Source organism: Neolamprologus multifasciatus, chromosome 4 (assembly GCF_963576455.1).
Source record: "Neolamprologus multifasciatus chromosome 4, fNeoMul1.2, whole genome shotgun sequence".
Classification (NCBI taxonomy): domain Eukaryota; kingdom Metazoa; phylum Chordata; class Actinopteri; order Cichliformes; family Cichlidae; genus Neolamprologus; species Neolamprologus multifasciatus.
The window spans coordinates 32326867-32347062 of NC_140442.1; the positions used below are offsets into that span (position 1 = coordinate 32326867).

The following is a 20196-nucleotide window of genomic DNA, read 5'->3' on the forward strand; positions in this document are numbered from 1 at the left end:
CACACACACACACACTGAGATCTCGCTGTCTGCTGCTTTTCCTAGATGTAGAATTCCCATTAGATTTCCATGGCAGTGCTGTTCCAATATCTGTTTCTTTATACTTCAGTCATCCAGCAGGTTTTGTGCTGATGTCAGCATTTGTTAGATGGGAATCTGGTGTGGCCTGGAAACTGCAGTGTAGATGGCAGACAGCTGGTGTCATAAGTAGGGATGGGTACCGGTGTCCGGTGCCATGATGGCACCAGTTCTGACATAAACGGTAGTAACCAGACCGAAAAACAGCGCACATTTCGGTGCTTTATTTCCTGAGCTGTGATACACTTCAGATTCTAGCCAATCATTTTACGTTTCCGAGGATAGTAGGCGGGTCCAGGTACGTACGTTCTTTTAGAGCAGAGCTACAGATTAAAAATGCCCAAAGTGAAGCGGTCAAAGTCTGGCTGTACTTCACAGCAAAAGATGCAAACTCAGCAGCTGCAACAAGTGCTTTAAGCTGATACTGTGATACTGTCAAAGGAGGTAACACCTCAAATCTGATGAAACACCTGGCGACGTATAGCGTTTTTTTTAAAAAGCCGAGAAATGCGCCGTATTTGATAGCTTGCTGCGAGACCTCACACCGAGCACATCTACTGCGGGTGTGGTGCCTGTTATCGACCCGGAGTCAGCAACATCCCCCAAAAACCCGAAGAGGAGAGTCCTGGCCCCTAGCCCTGCCAGTGTAGCAGAAATGATGAGGATGATGATGCAGCAGCAGCCGTTCTTCTCTGCGTGAGTAGCTTAATGTTGTTCGTGTGTAATTTACGTTGAGTAGGCTAACCACGTTATTACATTAATGCATGTAAGGTGAACTAGCAAACACCATCATAGCTACATGCAGCTGTCTTCTTGTTTGATGGCAGATACTCCCTTCACCCTGGACAAAAAGGCTAAAATGACCAAAGAAAAAGTGGAAAACAGCTAAACATGAGAGGTTTTTTATAATAATAATAATAATAATAATGGATTGCATTTATATAGCGCTTTTCGGGACCCTCAAAGCGCTTTACAATGCCACTATTCATTCACTCTCGCATTCACACACTGGTGGAGGCAGCTACGGTTGTAGCCACAGCTGCCCTGGGGCAGACTTACAGAAGCGAGGCTGCCATATCGCGCCATCGGCCCCTCTGGCCAACACCAGTAGGTGGTGGGTGACGTGTCTTGCCGAAGGACACAATGACCAAGACTGTCCGAGCCGGGGCTCGAACCGGCAACCTTCCAATTACAAGACGAACTCCCAACTCTTGAGCCACGATCGCCACTTTTTGGACAAAGTTTGTGTTTTTTTCCATTGTTTAAGCTGCTTCCAGCCAAGAATGATACCATATATGCCCCATAGCTGCAGAAAAGGCTAACATTGTTATCTTTTTACAAAAAAACAGCTGAACATGAGAGGTTTTTGGACCAATTTTGTGTTCTCCATTCTTTAAGCACCGGTTCGAGCACCGTTTAAGCACCGGCACCGTTTTAAAAGTACCGGTTTGGTACTGGTATCGGATAAAACCTAAACGATACCCATCCCTAGTCATAAGCCCCGCCCTCTGTTCAACAATGGTCATTTACAGTGGACATGGATATCCTCTTTTACTCTCCTTTTAAACCATCTGTCTAAAATGTGAACATTGGCATTCTTGAAAGAGTGACCTTTGACCTTGCAGATGTAGAGCTGTCCAGGTGGGTCTTCAGTGTTGCACCATGTGTGTATTGAGTGGCTGTTTGGTTTCTCCAGTACAGAGGCCCGAGGACTACCTGCTGCACTGCACAGCATTTACTATGATGTTAAGCTTGTGTTCCCCCTTAGCATTCCCCCGGGGGCGTGGCTTGTCAGGGGGGCGTGGTTGGGTCTGGGGGCGTGACTGGGTCTGAAGAGCACTGGGATGTTGTGCTTTGAGAAATTTCTCCTGAATTTTCTGAGAGGCTGAAGAAGCCTCTTGGATGAGAGGAAACATCCTTATGAAACTCAAAGAAGTCGAGTCGCTTCATTTCTGAGCTCCGTAGACTGCCATGAACCCGCTGCCTGAGGGCGCCCCGCTGCCTGAGGGCGCCCCGCTGCCTGAGGGCGCCCCGCTGCCTGAGGGCGCCCCGCTGCCTGAGGGCGCCCCGCTGCCTGAGGGCGCCCCGCTGCCTGAGGGCGCCCCGCTGCCTGAGGGCCCACACAGACACGTGTACAAAAGCACCAGCACCTTTGATAAGTGATGGATGGAAGGATGCACAATTACAATGAAACTCTTTCTCACAGCAGCGTATTGAATAAATAAAATAAAGGACAGTGGCCACTTTAGTAGCGCCTGCATTCTTTGAGTGCGATTATGACTAAATAGATAATAAATGACAGGCAGTCTTAATGTTTAATTAATTGTCCAATGAGTGTAAGGTGTGCCTGTGTCCTTGCCCTGCAGGGTTCTGTGGCGTACGTTCCCCAGCAGGCCTGGATCCAGAATTCCTCTTTAAAAGACAACATAATCTTTGGTCAAGAGAGGAGACAGTCCTGGTATCAGCATGTGGTGGAGGCATGTGCCCTTCAGCCTGACCTTGACATACTTCCTGCAGGAGATGACACTGAGATAGGAGAGAAGGTATGAGCCCATAGTACTCGTCTTTGTGTGTAAATCAATGTCGACACAAAACAAGTTGGCCTCGGAGAACGTAAAACAGTTTTCGCTCTGCAGTCCTATGAAAACATCGTTACTGCGTCTTACTTATTAAGAGGTGAGTAAAAGCCAAGTGCTGCTATTTAAATGCAGTTTTCTGCAGTTGAGCATGTGTTGTGTCGGTTTGTAGTATTGTATTAAAACACACCTGAACACCCGAGGCCATCAGTCTTCCCAGGAGTGCACATCCCAGTGTTACGGATTCAAATATTGGGGATGGATACAAGAGGAAAAACAAAATAACAACACTGGTCCGGCCGGGTCAAGTCAAACGATGATTTAATGAACACACGCGTGGGAGATGGACACCATACAGCAGACAGCATCAGATCTCAAAATGGTGGAGCCTTGATCAAACTCTTATAGCCTCTAGTGGCCCCCACCTCATCATAAAAGCCTAAACATTCACATTCTTTCTCACACAGCGCCTAAGCTACGACCTTGGCTCCCTGTTTATCTGCTCCTGCTGAGATGGGGCAGTATGCTCTGTTCTCTTCTAACCAGACAAATAAGGCGATGACTTTCTGCGAACAGTATTTCTTATAACTCAGCAGTATAATGCATCACAAAACAATATCATTCATTCACAATAAATCAGCAGTCTAATGTAATGCAGATCAGTTTAACAAATGTAATAGTTATCACCTTCTTCTAATTCAGGAGAATGATGCAAACTAAAACTACATAGTAATTCACAATCTTTAATTAGGGGTCTAACATGGCACAAAATAATATTATAATCCGACACCAGGAACTTGTTATCGTGGTCAGACGGTGCAATGGGAAAAGGAAAGCCCAAGAGCTACATGTCAGACTGCAGGCCTGAGTCAGTGTGTTAAATGTTAGTGAGATCATGACCGTACGATTAGCAAAGACTCGACAGGTATTTGGAGGAGATGCCCGATAAAGCTTTGAGGATGTGACCCCCAGGAATTCACAGGGAACCGGTTTCTTGTTGAGGCGTCTGGTTACTGAGCGAGACCACAGACAGTAGTTTGGACAGACTTGTTGGTGTGTCACTGAGTCTTTTGCTGCTGTTTGATGACACCGGCAGCATTTCTACAATGATGAGCTAGCCTGCTATACTGTCTGCCTCTGACTGTCTGTCTGTCTGCAGGGAGTGAACCTGTCAGGAGGGCAGAAGCAGCGGGTGAGCCTGGCCAGGGCCGTCTACTGCGATCGTGCCGTCTACCTGCTGGATGACCCGCTGTCTGCTGTCGATGCTCACGTAGGGAAGCACATCTTTGATCAAGTCATCGGCCCACAGGGACTGCTGAAGGACAAGGTGTGTGTGATGGAGTCATATACATATACCCAGGATCATGACTGGGATCCTGTGTGTCCCTCACAGCATTGGTACTTTGCTCGTACGGGACTGTGCAAAATTCTTGAGCCACCCGTCTTTCCTTTATATTTTCTAAGAACTTGGAAATGTTTGCAGCACTTTATTGAAACTGAATGTGAAAGTGTGTAGGACGAGTCTTGTTCTTCTACACAGCGTAAACTCTTTTAGTTCCCAGGACTAACTGTTGGCAGTCCAAAGCTCTTTGGATGTTGGCTTCAGTGAGCAGTAAATCAGCCTGTTCTCACATTTCTTATCCTTGCTGTTCTTTTGCTGTGTCAGCCTTAATTCTTTGTTAGACACTGCACAGCATCCAGAGATAAGTTCTGGGCTGAAGTCAACCTTCTTGGTTCCAAACTGTTTTTCTGCCAGTCAAACTGGGACATCACGGTGTTTTTCTGCCAGTCAAGCTGGGACATCACGGTGTTTTTCTGCCAGTCAAACTGGGACATCACGGTGTTTTTCTGCCAGTCAAATTGGGACATCACGGTGTTTTTCTGCCAGTCAAGCTGGGACATCACGTGTTTTTCTGCCAGTCAAACTGGGACATCACGGTGTTTTTCTGCCAGTCAAACTGGGACATCACGGTGTTTTTCTGCCAGTCAAATTGGGACATCACGGTGTTTTTTCTGCCAGTCAAGCTGGGACATCACGGTGTTTTTCTGCCAGTCAAACTGGGACATCACGGGGTTTTCTGCCAGTCAAACTGGGACATCACAGTGTTTTTCTGCCAGTCAAACTAGGACATCACAGTGTTTTTCTGCCAGTCAAACTGGGACATCACAGTGTTTTTCTGCCAGTCAAACTGGGACATCACAGTGTTTTTCTGCCAGTCAAACTGAGACATCACGGTGTTTTTCTGCCAGTCAAACTGGGACATCACGGTGTTTTTCTGCCAGTCAAATTGGGACATCACGGTGTTTTTCTGCCAGTCAAGCTGGGACATCACGGTGTTTTTCTGCCAGTCAAACTGGGACATCACGGGGTTTTCTGCCAGTCAAACTGGGACATCACAGTGTTTTTCTGCCAGTCAAACTAGGACATCACAGTGTTTTTCTGCCAGTCAAACTGGGACATCACGGTGTTTTTCTGCCAGTCAAACTGGGACATCACGGTGTTTTTCTGCCAGTCAAGCTGGGACATCAGTGTTTTTCTGCCAGTCAAGCTGGGACATCACAGTGTTTTTCTGCCAGTCAAGCTGGGACATCACGGTGTTTTTCTGCCAGTCAAACTGGGACATCACAGTGTTTTTCTGCCAGTCAAGCTGGGACATCACGGTGTTTTTCTGCCAGTCAAGCTGGGACATCACGGTGTTTTTCTGCCAGTCAAACTGGGACATCACGGTGTTTTTCTGCCAGTCAAGCTGGGACATCACGGTGTTTTTCTGCCAGTCAAGCTGGGACATCACGGTGTTTTTCTGCCAGTCAAGCTGGGACATCACGGTGTTTTTCTGCCAGTCAAGCTGGGACATCACAGTGTTTTTCTGCCAGTCAAACTGGGACATCACAGTGTTTTTCTGCCAGTCAAGCTGGGACATCACGGTGTTTTTCTGCCAGTCAAGCTGGGACATCACAGTGTTTTTCTGCCAGTCAAGCTGGGACATCACGGTGTTTTTCTGCCAGTCAAGCTGGGACATCACAGTGTTTTTCTGCCAGTCAAACTGGAACATCACGGTGTTTTTCTGCCAGTCAAGCTGGGACATCACGGTGTTTTTCTGCCAGTCAAGCTGGGACATCACAGTGTTTTTCTGCCAGTCAAACTGGGACATCACAGTGTTTTTCTGCCAGTCAAGCTGGGACATCACGGTGTTTTTCTGCCAGTCAAGCTGGGACATCACGGTGTTTTTCTGCCAGTCAAGCTGGGACATCACGGTGTTTTTCTGCCAGTCAAGCTGGGACATCACAGTGTTTTTCTGCCAGTCAAGCTGGGACATCACGGTGTTTTTCTGCTCACTGAGCAGCCTCTGTGTTCATCCCTTGAGTTTATGTGCATTTTAGTCTTGAATGATTCGTAGATCAGTGTTTAAAAAAATGTTTGGGAACGTCTACCGCTGTCTGTGAATAACACTGACCTTGTTGTAAAAGCTGACCCAAAGGCAACCATGTGGCTAAATGGGGCCTTTCACTCACTCTCCCCCTGTTTCACTCTGCTATCAAAAAGGCCCAAAAATATTGTGTTAAAAAAAACAACTCCTCTGGCTTCTTACAGGTAGAACCTAAGAGACTGTGGTGGTTTCAGGCTGGTGCACAGTACTGTAGATTGTATGAAACTATCCAAACAACATAAGATGATCCAAATGTAAAGTTGTTTTAGTTGTTGAAATTGTCTCTCAGCAGCATAGATGCTTTAAGACCAAGTTTACTAACTCTGTGTAGCCATGTACAGACTCGTGTGCTGGTCACCCACGGCTTGAGCTACCTGCCCCAAGCTGACTTGATCCTGGTCATGATGAAGGGCGAGATCTCAGAGGTGGGCTCGTACCAGCACCTCATGGCCACAGAGGGAGCCTTTGCAGAGTTCCTGCGAACTTACGCTGCAGTCGACAAAGCTGATAACAGTGGTGAGGAGTGTGTCGTGCTGCCGTGTAGCGTAGCACCGAGTAGTAGTTCTGTTGAGATGAAGTCTGATCATTATTTTATCATACATGTTTGCTGCAGCTGGTCTTCTCAGATCGACTTCATGTTTCAAATTTCCTCCATTTAGAGCCCGTGCCAAACAGCAGCATCCAACGACTGGAGAACGGCAGCGTGCCCACTCTTGCTGGGTGAGTGATTTAGGGTAAGGGTCCTGGGGGCTGGGGTGTCTCACTAACCACATAAGTGTCCTTCTGTTTAAGCAGCAGTCCAGGTGTCTGCACTGCATCCAAACAGTCAACCAAAGCAGACGAGGAGGTGAGCAAGAAGCCCAAGAATCCCGAGGTGGGGAAGCTGACGGAGGCTGACAAGGCCAGCACTGGGCAGGTGTGTGGATCTGCACGTGGTCGCATGTATGAATGCAAACATTTCTGTATAATGTGTCTATGTTCAGTCTGGGATCACAGCAGCTCTCCTGTCCTCCGCAGGTTAAGCTGTCTGTCTTCTGGGCCTATTTTAAGTCCATTGGAGTGCTTCTGTCCTGCATCAGTCTTCTGCTGTTTCTTGCCCATCACCTGCTCTCCCTGTTCTCCAACTACTGGCTGAGTCTGTGGACCGATGACCCTGTGGTTAACGGCACGCAGCCTAACAGACTAATGAGACTGGGGGTGTATGGTGCCTTTGGCCTGTCTCAGGGTGAGCATGACAGGAGGAAAAATCATGTTTTTGTCTGGTTCAGAAAGTGAGGCAACACCAAGGGTAGCCATTGTACTCATCACGATGAGCAGGAAAAAGCACCTTTGCTTTTTCCTGCTCATCGTTTTTTTTAAACAAACCACATGCAAATGTTAGGTGGCCAGTCCAACACAGGCCTGACATGTGTGCTTACTTAATCACATGTCTGTGGGAAGCTGGAGCACCAGAGGACACTCGCACATCTCCATGTAGGTGCCACCGGACAGAGATGGAGGGAGACTGTGATGTGGTGTCAGCTCACAGCAGGGTGACCGTGTCCACCACCTGTTGACTAATAATATGCTTGGTTAACCCTGCAGCGCGCCCTCGGTCCTACTCTGTCACAGCTGGGGTCCAGTAGGGCTGTTCGATATAACGATATATATCTGATGACAATATGAAAACATCTGTCGTTTCATTTTACGCTATCGTTTGTTTCGTGGTGTCGCAAAATAAACTGTTTACAGCTGTTTTCATGGTTCTGACGGTCACTGTAGTGGAGTATTCTCTTTATATTTAAAATAACCACACTACAGACGGACAGGCGACTGTTTTTACGTGTTGTCGTTAGCAACAACGACGGTAAACCCAGCGTGTGGCTATGCCTTCCTCTTCTTTATTTTCCACATAAACCTTTCACAATAAAGCTGAAGAGCCTGTTGAGACTTTTCAAAATAAACTGAAATGATGACAAACAGAAGGACCAGTCCAAACAAATCAAGGACCTTATTCCTAAACGAGGGGCTACCTCTGTAGCGGTTTGGTTATGAAAAGTCTGACACGGACCAGAAAACTGTACGATGCACACTATGCAGCAAACCGGTCCAATGCCTCAGACTCAAACACAGCAAACCTCTTTTTGGTCATAGCACAGCCCTAGGGTCCAGGCCCCCCTTCTCCAACTCGTTCCCCTCAGTTATAGACTCGTCTCATGCAGCTGTGTTCTTCACACAGAAATAATAAGTCATGATATTGTGCTCCTCTGCTGTCCTTCAGGTGTGGCTGTCTTTGGATACTCCCTGTCCATGTCCATTGGGGGTGTTCTGGCGTCCCGGTACCTCCACCAGTCCATGCTGTACGATGTCCTGCGCTCACCTATGTCCTTTTTTGAGCGAACCCCCAGTGGTAACCTGGTCAACCGCTTTGCCAAAGAGATGGACACCATTGACACGCTGATCCCCAGCATTATTAAGATGTTCCTGGGCTCCATGTTCAACGTGCTGGGCTCTTGTGTTATCATCCTGATTGCCACACCTCTAGTCAGTATCATCATTCCTTTCCTGGGTCTGCTCTATTTTTTTGTGCAGGTGAGTTTGAAAAGGGAAACTGATTCTGAAGTGTCAGAATATTCCAGTGTTCTCCCCACAGTACTACACCTCCCTGCACTGTAATTCTGACTATTGTTACGAAATCAGCTGCACCCCGGTTCTTTTTATTCCTCGAGGCTTCCAGACACGGCACCAGAACTCAGTCATTTTCACAAAACCTTTATTCATCTTCATTCATCTTCTAGAAGGGGAGACGTGCAAGGCCGGTGTCCCTCTGCAGATCTGTCACTGCTTTGTTTGTTACAGTCAGCTTTATAGAAGCGCCCCCATCATACCCCATGGTGTGCTGCAAACTCTGTGTCTGTGTGTGTGCACGAGCACGTGAGTGTGCATGTAGGTGTGTGACAGTCAAAGCACTGTGTGTGTCTCTGTGTACGTGACTTCCTGCCGGTCATAAAAGTGATCTCCTCACCCAAGCTGCACCAGATTCCTCTACACAACATAGAAAACACAGTTAACACATTACAAACACTGAGACTCCCACTCTGCATCCACTGGGCCAGTGGCCTCTTGTTGTCTTACATTTAAGGTGGAGAGTCTCCTGCAAACCTACTTCTAAGTTATAACAATTATGAGTTTTATTAAAGGTACAAGCATCAGCAACCCCCATCTGTAGCTTCCTGTCTCCTTCTATGACAGCAGACCTCCAGTGTCCATAACTTCCTTTCTCTCTAAACTACACACTCTCAGGCCACAGCTGAGCCAAACTGAAACACACAGACAAATCCTTCCTTATTCCTGTGATCTAAACAAATTTAACACATCGTATTCCAATAATTGTTTTCTTGTACTCACACTACATAAGTCACATGTGTCTATCCTTGCTCTGTCCAGAGGTTTTATGTGGCGTCATCTCGCCAGCTGAAGCGTCTGGAGTCGGTCAGTCGTTCCCCAATTTACACCCACTTCAATGAAACCCTGCTGGGCACATCGGTTATCCGAGCCTTCAGCGAGCAGGAGCGTTTCATCCATGAGAGTGACCAGCGCGTGGACCATAACCAGAAGGCTTACTATCCCAGCATAGTGGCTAACAGGTCAGGGAGGCTGCCGTCACACGCATCACTGCACCACCTGCTGCAACAGTTTACACCGCCTTTTAGGATGAATGTCCCTAAATTAGGATGTCTCTGAGACTGTTCATTGGAGTATTACTGCAGCAACACGAGTACATTATATTCACTTTGGATGTAGAAAAGCTCCATTTACGTTTACATGCTTTAATTTTCATGTTTCTTTCCAATCTCTGGCTGAAAGGTTAAAAGTGTTGGGAAGGTTTCTTTTAAAATGTAAAGTAAAATTTTATTTATATAGCACCTTTCAAGATAAAATCACAAAGTGCTTTACAGAGGCAGGAAACAGACATTAAAATCTAAAACAAAACAAAATCAACCAAAAGCGAGTTTAAACAGATTTTTAAAAGACATGACTGAGTCCACAGATCTCAAACTCAAAGGGAGCGAGTTCCAGAGTCTGGGAGCCGCTGACGCTCTGTCACCTTTTGTTTTTAACCTTGTATGCAGGGTGTGTATGTGTGTGTGTGTGTGTGTGTATATGTGTATACACACACGTACAGTGGTAAAGTACGGAGACAGCTCGTACTTTTCCTTTTTCTCCCTCCCTCGCTCACAGACACATAACGGGTATGGCAGTCCATTCTCCCTGCAGCACGGACTACACTGCCCATGATGCTACATTCTTTAGAGCTATACCTGTAACACTCTGCCTATTGCCTTCATAACAAATCATTTTTGTGAATAATTTTTTTAAAATATTTCTTCAGGTCATTTTGCGGGCGCAAGTAGAGGCGACATGGGCCGCGAGATTGAGACGCAGGAATTAGAGCCTCTTAATGCCCGTTTTGTTTGGGCTTCCACCGGCGTGGAAAACAAAAATATATACTTTATAGCCTTATGAAACAGGAAAATACCGCCGTGTAATCATTTATTTAGACAAAGTAACTGTATTCTAAATACCACCTTTTTAAAGGCTAACTGTAACCGAATACAGTTACTCATATTTTGTATTTTAAATACATAACGGTGGTACATGTATTCCGTTACTCCCCAACACTGGTTAAAAGTCATTAAGCTCCACAAGGGAACTACTGTATTTTTCCTACATAAGGTGCACGGGATTATAAACAAAACAGTCAGATAAGTCAAACTCAACTCATTCTTCTTGCTTCCTCCACTTCTGTACCATTGATTCATTAATGCTGTATTCTATCACAGCTGCTCTGTTCCCATGTTGTTGCAGTATATTAATGACTAACCTCGTATTGTGGATGGATTATCTCAGTTGTTCTCCTGCTGAAGTTTGGTCCGTTTACAGCATCCTGCCATGCGATTGTATTTGTCTCTAACCATCAGGAACCTTCACGTTAACTTTTATCAGTGGAAAAGTGTTAGCGTTCATCCTCCAGCTTCACTGTTTATGCTAATATAGCTGTGTTGCTAGCGATCACGTAGCACATCGTTATATACCAGCTAGCCCAACTTCAGTAACCCTACAAACATCACTGCTGTTTAGTTTTCTGTCTTCATTTATGTTGGAAGTGACAGCAGAGCTGTATGTTTGAATTGTTTCAGAAACCTCTCAGTCAGAACATGCTATATCATGTTCAGGTGGGAGCTAGCGAGCTAACTTCCTGCTAACTTCTAACTCTGTTAAATGTATTAAATTCTGTTTTCATGGATGTCTGGATGTTAAACTTAATTGTTACACCTGGTAAAGCAGCAACGCTGATCATTTTATTAAAGATGAAAGAATTTAGACCATTTTTAACTCTCAGTGATGCTGCAGTGTTCGTTTGACTTTGGGACCTGAACTGGACGGAGTTTAGGACCCAGATCACTCCGCGAGGCTCCCTGAGCAGAACCAGAATCCATACATAAGGCGCACTGTCAATTTTTGAGAAAATCAAAGGATTTTAAGTGCGCCTTATATTGTACAATAATCTACTTTCCTGAATCTGTGTTTCTGCAGGTGGCTGGCGATTCGCCTGGAGTTTGTGGGAAACTGCATTGTGTCATTTGCTGCTTTGTTTGCTGTCGTTGCCAGACAGAGCCTCAGCCCAGGCATCATGGGACTGTCCATCTCCTACGCCCTACAGGTAAACATGGACAATCTCCTTAACCTGTGCACTTATTTCATACATTAAAGAAAAAGAGTGCCAAGGAGCTACAAGGATCTTAGCCTTCCTACTAATTTAACTCTGTTTATTCCCTAGTTTAAGCCATTTTATTGATGTTTTAGCAGTCAGATTTAGTACACAAGTTCACTGAAAAACATTTTAAGAATAGATTCATCAGTATGTCTGTGAAGATTCTCAGTCATCCAGGTCATCGTAGTCAAAGGAGCATAAAAAGAAAAGCGTCTGGACTTCTTTAAGTTGCTTGAAGACGTTTCACCTCTCATCCGAGAAAGTGAAACGTCTTCAAGCAACTGAAAGAAGTCCAGACGCTTTTCTTTGCAAGCTCCTTTGACAATAGATTCATCACTGTTTCATGGAAACGGTGTCCCACAGTCCTGATGTTACTTTCACAGTAAGTGACTGAGTGGGTACATGTATGAGCCCATCATGGTTTATACAGGAATACTTTTTACGAGCTCTGTTTATGGTTACCAGACTTTTGTTTTTTTAATCTATGGTAAATATTCAGAAACAGTCTTCTGTCAGTAATGGAACTCACCCCACTTTTAAGTTCAGTTTAAAACGACTTTTTTATTTAAAGGAGAACTTTGTTGTGTAATTTGTTCCATTTGATGTCCTTTCATTTCAGTTATATTATTTATGAGGGGAAATTCAAACAGCCCTCTGCCTAGAAGAAGGAAAAGGTTTTGTGCTTTATGTTTGTTCTTAATCTGCCAAAACTCTGATCCTGTTCATCGGGACGTTTTCATCATCAGGTGGGTCCTTCAGTCTCAGCTGACTGCAGGTTTCCAACATCAGCCCACCGAACAATGGGCTGTGAGGTCATTAATGTGCAGACTGTCATATTGGGTAATGAGTAGCACAGAGTTTGCAGTCACAGCAGTGTGAGATGGTGATAGATGTACCCCTGGGCCCCCTCCTCGATTCAGAAAATCGTTGGAAACCTGCAGTCAGCTGAGACTGAAGGAGTCACCTGGATGATGATGGTAAAATGGTAAATGGCCTGTATTTGTATAGCTTTACTAGTCCCTAAGGACCCCAAAGCACTTTACTCAGTCCCTAAGGGTTAGGGTTAAAGCACTTTACACATCCAGTCATCCACACATTCACACACTGGTGATGGCAGCTACATTGTAGCCACAGCCACCCTGGGGCGCACTGACAGAGGCGAGGCTGCCGGACACTGGCGCCACCGGGCCCTCTGACCATGATGATGATGATGGGTTTCTCCCACTGAAAACGTCCAGATGAAGAGAACCAACCTTTTGGGATCCCCTGTCTAGAGGACTGAGCGTGCATTAATGTGGTGTCCTCTTGCCCCGTGTGCAGCTAACTACCTCACTTACCTGGCTGGTTAGGATGTCTTCTGATGTGGAAACCAACATCGTGGCTGTGGAGAAAGTGAAAGAATACAGCGACACAGAGAAAGAGGTACACAGAAACAAGCCTTTAAAGGCAGTGAGACATAGCGTAGATATACTGGCAGCATATGTGGGGTGTTTGGAAAAAGGTTTCGCCTCATACGTGTCTTTAAACATGTGTTTGGACCCGCAGGCAGAGTGGAAACACGAGCCCTCCACCCTTTCCCCAGGCTGGCCTACTAATGGCTGCATAGAGATGAGAAACTTTGGCCTGCGCTACCGCCAAGATTTGGATCTGGCCATCCGCAACATTACCATCTCCATTAACGGAGGAGAGAAGGTGGGATTCACATGACTGCAGTGAAGGCATCAGCCCAGTGACAGTGTGTTTGTGGCTGTTCTGAGCTGTTTGTTCCATCAGGTGGGGATCGTGGGACGCACGGGTGCAGGGAAGTCTTCCCTAACGCTGGGGCTCTTCCGCATCATCGAGGCAGCCGAGGGCCAAATCTTCATTGATGGAGTGGACATCGCCAAGCTTGGCCTCCATGAGCTTCGTTCCAGAATCACCATCATACCACAGGTGCGTCCTGAGAGGATCAAAACGGTTACACTGATTAGTCTGCAGCCTGTGCATTACAGCAGCCAGGGGAGCTACAGGAGAGTTGTACAGCCAGTGTTGGGAAGGTTACTTTTAAAATGTATTCCACTACAGATTACAGATTACATGCCCCAAAATGTATTCTGTAACGTATTCTGTTACGTTACTCAATGAGAGTAACGTATTCTGAATACTTTGGATTACTTAATATATTATCATGCTGTTTACAACTACATGAATGTACTATTGCTGTGATTTATTACTGTTACTGAAGGTCCACGGCTCCGAACCGTAGTAAAGGGACCTCTGGCTAATACGGTGGGTTCTGTGTCGGCTCATAGCCAAAAACTAGCTTTACTTTGTTGTCTGGGTCAACTTTGCTAGCAGAGACAGAGAGAGGCGTTGAAAGGCTGCTCCAACAGAACTTATTGTTTCAGAGGAAAACACGAACACGGTGTACAGTCGAGTCTTAATAGCTTACTTACAGCTGGGCTCGTCAGGCTCTCTTCTTGGCTGCAGTGGTTATTATTATATTTACATGCTTCCAGCTCCCGTTTCTGCTCAATGACAGCTCGTACTTTTCCTTTTTCTCCCTCCCTCGCTCACAGACACATAACGTGTATGGCAGTCCATTCTCCCTGCAGCACGGACTACACTGCCTATGATGCTACATTCTTTAGAGCTATACCTGTAGCATTCTGCCTATTAGCTTAGCATAACAACAACAGGCGCTCTCTCACCCAGGAAACACGCAGAGAGAGCGTCACCCTGTAACCATGGCAACCGTAACGCTGCTGCCTGGACCAACAGAACGTAGCTGTCAAACAAAACCCAAACAGTCCTGACCCGCCACAATATGAAACAGGGAAGTACCGCCGTGTAATCCATTTATTTCAACAAAGTAACTGTATTCTAAATACCACCTTTTTAAACGGTAACTGTAACGGAATACAGTTACTCATATTTTGTATTTTAAATACGTAACGGCTCATCTGAGCCTCTTCAAAGTTGTGCCTCCATCGCTTGTGTCACACGCTGCCGTGCTGCCTTTTCACCTTCACTTCTGTGTTTGCGCGTGCGCAGTGTGAGAGGCTGCGGTGACGCCCTCACGAAGGGCGACAGGATTTCAAACAGGTTTGATTGTCTTACGACCAAACGATTGATGATCGGGAGCTGGTCGTGAGGTGTTAATCGCTTCTCGTTACCCCACGTATACTACACGATGCACGATGAAGGCGATGAACGGTCACACGACTGAAAAACGTCTCAAAATGGGGAAAAGATCCCAGCATAAGACACTGTTCTCTTCCACAGGACCCGGTGCTGTTTTCAGGCTCCTTGAGGATGAACTTGGATCCTTTTGACTCCTACACTGACGAGGAAGTATGGCGGGCTTTGGAATTCTCCCATCTTAAGACCTTTGTGTCCAGCCTGCCCAACAAGCTTAACCACGACTGCAGTGAAGGAGGAGAGAACCTGAGGTATGACTGCTTTATACGTCCAAGCAACCACAAATTAGAAACTGAATTAGAAATGAGATACAAAGTATCCCAGGTTCACAGCTTTGAAAAACACGTTAGTGTGCACACTCGTCAAGCGCGATTAAGAACACCTGCGTTTCTTGCAGTTGTACACTAGTTATGGGGCAACAGTGCATATATCAGTCGTTTTTATAAAGAGCTGGAGCAGCGCTTTCTGCCTTTGAAACGGTCTGCTTCTCCTTCAGTGTGGGTCAGCGGCAGCTGCTGTGCCTAGCCAGAGCTTTGCTGAGGAAGACCAGGATCCTTGTTCTCGATGAGGCCACGGCAGCTGTAGACATGGAGACGGATAACCTGATCCAGTCCACCCTCCGCTCTCAGTTTGAGGACTGCACTGTCCTCACCATAGCTCATCGCCTCAACACCATCATGGACTACACCAGGTACTGTACACTAAAGACACAAAAAAGTGCAATAAACTACAAAAAAATTGAAAATCGTTTTTGTTTTTAAACATATATTTCTAGTTAGAGAAATTTAAGAGGCTTATCCCTCAAAACTGTAAATACAAAAAAGTTGCACAAAATAGTTTCCCACCACAGGAAATTTATTTTGAGTGTCTTCATAGTTTTATTTTTGAAATACATCAATTTTTATATACTGCAGGAAAAACTAAAATAAATATTATAGTGCAAATTTGCAAAAAAGCAGCATATGCATCAAAATAAACTATTTCCAGCAGTGCAATATGAGTCCTAAGCATCCCAGAAACCACACAGAAAGTCATGAAGTCAAACATAACTTTTAAAAACACCAGTATAGGCTCATGAGGCCCTGATGGTAAAAAACTACATTTCCGAGAAAATGACGTCACTTCCGGTTTCGGGCAGGTCATGGCGGACATGCGATCGTTCGCGCTGACGTCTATTCCAATGTAGGAAGTGTTATGAACAGCTGATCGGATCGGCAAAGCGTGTTTCTGGAATATTATGTTTTTGTTGCTGCAAGTGCTTTTTATGCAGTTTTTGCAAAACTATATGTGGAAGGAAACTGTGACCGAGGACAAGCTGATGGCATAAGATGTAAGTACAACTCCTCCGGTTTCATATGCAAAAAAATTATTGCGCTAGCTCACGTGGTTGCAGAGCTACCGGGATTTAAAAATAGTTACGCAAAACGGAGCGTGCTGCTCCGACCGGTTTTAAAGGGTTAATAACCTGCTGTGAATCACCCTAGTTCCATGCAACAAACAAAAGCATTGAAATATGCTAACACCTGCAGAAACATCCCATGATGCAATGGTGTCAGACAGAAACAAAGCAGAGAGCCGGTCTCAGTGATGGATTCAAACCACGTTTCTGCCTTTCTTTGTAAACTTACATCCACTGTGATCCACTGGAAAACTCCATCTCCCACAATGCATTAGAGCTGGCTCCCATCAAAAAATAGCCAATTTATGCCCGGCTACAGAGATTTGATTGGACGGCAGCGAGGCTCATTCCTCCTGCATCATGTGTCTCGCCCTGCAGTTTGTGATTGGTGGGATTGACGTAAATGCAGTGATGTCACTGTGATTCTATTGGCTCGAAGGATTTAAAAACGAGGCTCAATCCTGCGCTTGAAGCTGAAGTGACTGCCCTGTGTTTAAAGTCAAATATCTTTGCTGTGTCATTTCTGTTGACACAAACCCATTCTTGGTTTTATGTGGAATGAATTCAGGGTCATGTGACCCTCTGTATCAGCCTATAGGCTTCCTTGGTTTGGTTCTCTCTGACTAACAGATGTTCATGTGCGGGGGTTGGATTCACTCAGGTGTGTGTCGCCTGTAATGGAGTCCGTCCTCATGTTTGTCATTGCACCTGCTGAGCTGTGCAGACTGCGTCACATATGTCCATTAAGGTTTTGTTAAAGTAGTCTCTGATATTTGGCAGGAAAAGACCTCCTTTGGCTTTAGCTGGTAGCACGGTCTAGGTCTTTAACCCTGTGTGTAAACAGGAAGTCTGTCACGCTGGAGGCTCTGTTGGTATCGTTTGAAATAAATACAAGAATCCTTGCAGAAAGTTAATTTTCCTATTTGAGCCGTACCCAGGAAGGGGAGCGTCTTCCATCTTGTCTGATTGTGTTTTGGCAATGAGCGGATCGTAGTTTAAGTGTGTAAGTCATCGATTGAGAGCCCAGCTGCCTCTAAGGTGATTCAACTCATGTTGTTTGGGGACATAATTAAATGTTATTCATCTTTAACATCTGTCCAGACTGCCGTATTTGAGAGCTGTTTTATTTATTTTCTGGTCCTTATCTGCTGACTCAACAGCTTTATGTAAATAGCAAAGAGTAATAATCACAATCTTCTTCCAGGTGTTGGTTTGTAGCATAGAGCTTTGATCGTTCTGATTAAACTGTGCTGAAGTGTAAAATCCACTCCCACGTCACACAGAGCTGACCCAGGCCCTGCTGCTGCTGTTGTTTCTCGGTCTGATGAAAGCAGTTTGACGTCTTCTGGCTAAAACTGTATTAAACACTTGATGAGGGGAACGAGCTGCGTTTACGTTTCATTTCTTCTGAAAAACCTTCTGATTTTATGTCTCTTTGTTCGTTTTGTAAGATGAAGTTCAGCAGATTTATTTCCTGTTTCATCATCATGTTGTTTAGGAAACCATTCCTCTGGACCTCATCCATGTATGTCCACTCCATTTGGGTCTTTACCTCTAAGATGAGATGGTTTTAGCTCTGTGCTTTGTTCTCCAGGTTCTTTCATTCTGTTTGAGGCTTTTCATTTCTCCTTCCTCTGTTTCATTGTGATCTTAGCACTGTGCTACAGCCGCCTCACTGACACTTCGCCGCTCTGTGTACCAGAGAGTATCAGTGTTCAGCGGACGTCTCGTTGGTTCGTTCAAATGTCCAGCAGGAAGCCACATAAAGAAAAATAGTCTATTGTTGAGTATGAAGAGGAAAAAGTAAATATTCTTTAACTGTGGTGCAGACAAGATCCTCTTCCTGACTCGGGGTTCTCCATAAACCCCACCCACACCACGCTGGTCGTCATCTTCAGCTACTCTTGTCACTGCTCCTCGCTTCATACTTGGCGCTGTCCTTTCATGTCATCCTAAGACTGCACAGTGCCGCCTTACTAGACGTGTGCGACAAAGTAACCACTTCCCAATGAGTCATTATAGTGAGGAGCATTTGGAAAGTAACAACACGGCATCACATCAAACACTTGGAGATACAACATATTAGTCTGTGGTTATTCTGTGAAGAATGATGGCTTCAGGCATAAACTAATGTGGTGTTGCACTTCACGGCTAACATCAGCTGTAGTATTTCTGCCTGCGAACAGTTTCCTGAGTGTTCTCTGTGCTTCCAGGGTTTTGGTGTTGGAGAATGGAAAGATGGCAGAATTTGACTCGCCCTCCAACCTCATCAGTCAGAGAGGTGTCTTTCACAAGATGGCCAAGGACTCTGGACTCGTCTGAAGCCGGGGAGTGTCGTTATGTCCTCCTGCTGCAGAGAGCTGATGTTTCCAATGAGAGGGGGACAGTCCTACGTGCCAACGACCTTCTTCTTTGCTTTGAAACCAGCAGCAGTTTTCATTGCACAAGGAGGCTGGGCCTACTTAGAGAATATCACCAGCAGCAGTGAGGGGTGTTTGTGTTGCCCTGACAAAGTTCATACCACATATCAAGATTACCACGTGAATATTAAAGCCCCCACATTTTTATGGTGGGATGAAGAAGCCCGATCTGTGGGTCTGCTTCTTTTATCCACACTGTTAAACTCCTCAACAAGATGCTGTCATCATCATTATTACAGTAGTAAACACGCGTCATTCATACAAGCAGTAATCCTGAGCTGAGGCGCAGCTTGATTGTACCCGGTGCGTGCATGCACACTAAATGAGTTTAAATGTAAGGAATCAGGAATGTTCCCGTTGGAGAGATTTCCAGTTTAACCTTGTATCAGGGAAGGATGTGGGACATGGTGCGACCAAGCTGATTGGTCAGAATTACACAAAGAAAATACAGACGCACAGCTGTTGTTGTCACTGGACTGTTACTTCATTCAGCACTGACTATTTATTGTCTTTCAGTTACAGCTTTACATCGTATTGGAGGCTTCATTCATGTAAGAAATGTTTTAGAGCTTATTTTATTTTGATTATTAAAACAAAGACTGTTGCTCTGTCTTTGGTATGCCGCCAAATCTGTCCTGCACTTTGCTTGCACTCTGTTTTCAGCGGTACGTCGCCTGATGGAGTCATCAGAAACAGGTCAACTATGGGATGTGGACAAACTGTTTGAATCTACATGTTGTGTATCTTTGGAAATGTATATACCTGCCTTACACAAATAAAATTAGACAATGGCAACAAATGTGTTAAATAGTGTATCTGTGACAGCAGTTTTCATGTTGCTTGTGTTAAATGGCTTTGTGTGGTTGTTTGATGTGTGAAGTCCGTTTCTGTAGTTTACTCTACAGAGCTTAGCTTTGCACAGGTGTTAGCAGCGTGCTGGTCCACGTCAGACACTCTGCACAGAAACACTGGGCTCTGTTCTGTTTCAGTTATGCACACGGGTGGTGTTTTACCACTGGTCTGCATACACACTGCTGACAAATTAAAAGAGATGTGGGTAACCCAACACTTCTCTCATTTGTTCCTGCGCCAACCCAACAACTGACCTGTGCGTTTAATATGAACATGTTTGTCATGTCACAGCAATGCGTGTTTTACTGAGGAGCCAAAAGGAGAAAAAATCCTGAGAAAAGGCAGCAAGGTTAGTATTTTTTTTTTTTAAAGTTTTTTCATGTGAAATTATATATATTTTTTATTTTATTTTATTTTTGCCTGTCCCATTTGGTTCTTTAGCCGTCAGAATTGTTGTCTGAAGACCAACAAGGATACCCAATGGATTTATTCTGACAAATGGATCATC

The 20196-nt window shown here is 45.3% G+C and overlaps 1 protein-coding gene across 2 annotated transcripts in view; it reads left to right on the top strand.

The window, feature by feature from the left end:
- Window positions 1-20048, top strand: part of abcc1 (ATP binding cassette subfamily C member 1 (ABCC1 blood group)) — a 45310-nt gene extending 25262 nt beyond the window's left edge. Inside the window, exons 17-31 of one of the 2 annotated variants that reach the window (XM_085156903.1) lie at window positions 2445-2621; window positions 3814-3981; window positions 6424-6598; window positions 6742-6802; window positions 6875-6998; window positions 7100-7307; window positions 8343-8653; window positions 9509-9708; window positions 11660-11786; window positions 13158-13259; window positions 13383-13529; window positions 13611-13769; window positions 15102-15268; window positions 15514-15708; window positions 18630-20048. In XM_085156903.1, the coding sequence (XP_085013029.1) occupies window positions 2445-2621; window positions 3814-3981; window positions 6424-6598; window positions 6742-6802; window positions 6875-6998; window positions 7100-7307; window positions 8343-8653; window positions 9509-9708; window positions 11660-11786; window positions 13158-13259; window positions 13383-13529; window positions 13611-13769; window positions 15102-15268; window positions 15514-15708; window positions 18630-18738 (2430 nt within the window). In that variant the 3' untranslated portion in view covers window positions 18739-20048. The remainder of the gene's footprint in view (window positions 1-2444; window positions 2622-3813; window positions 3982-6423; window positions 6599-6741; window positions 6803-6874; window positions 6999-7099; window positions 7308-8342; window positions 8654-9508; window positions 9709-11659; window positions 11787-13157; window positions 13260-13382; window positions 13530-13610; window positions 13770-15101; window positions 15269-15513; window positions 15709-18629) is intronic. The other variant, XM_085156904.1, reaches the window with a different exon arrangement.
- Window positions 20049-20196: the final 148 nt, after the last annotated feature.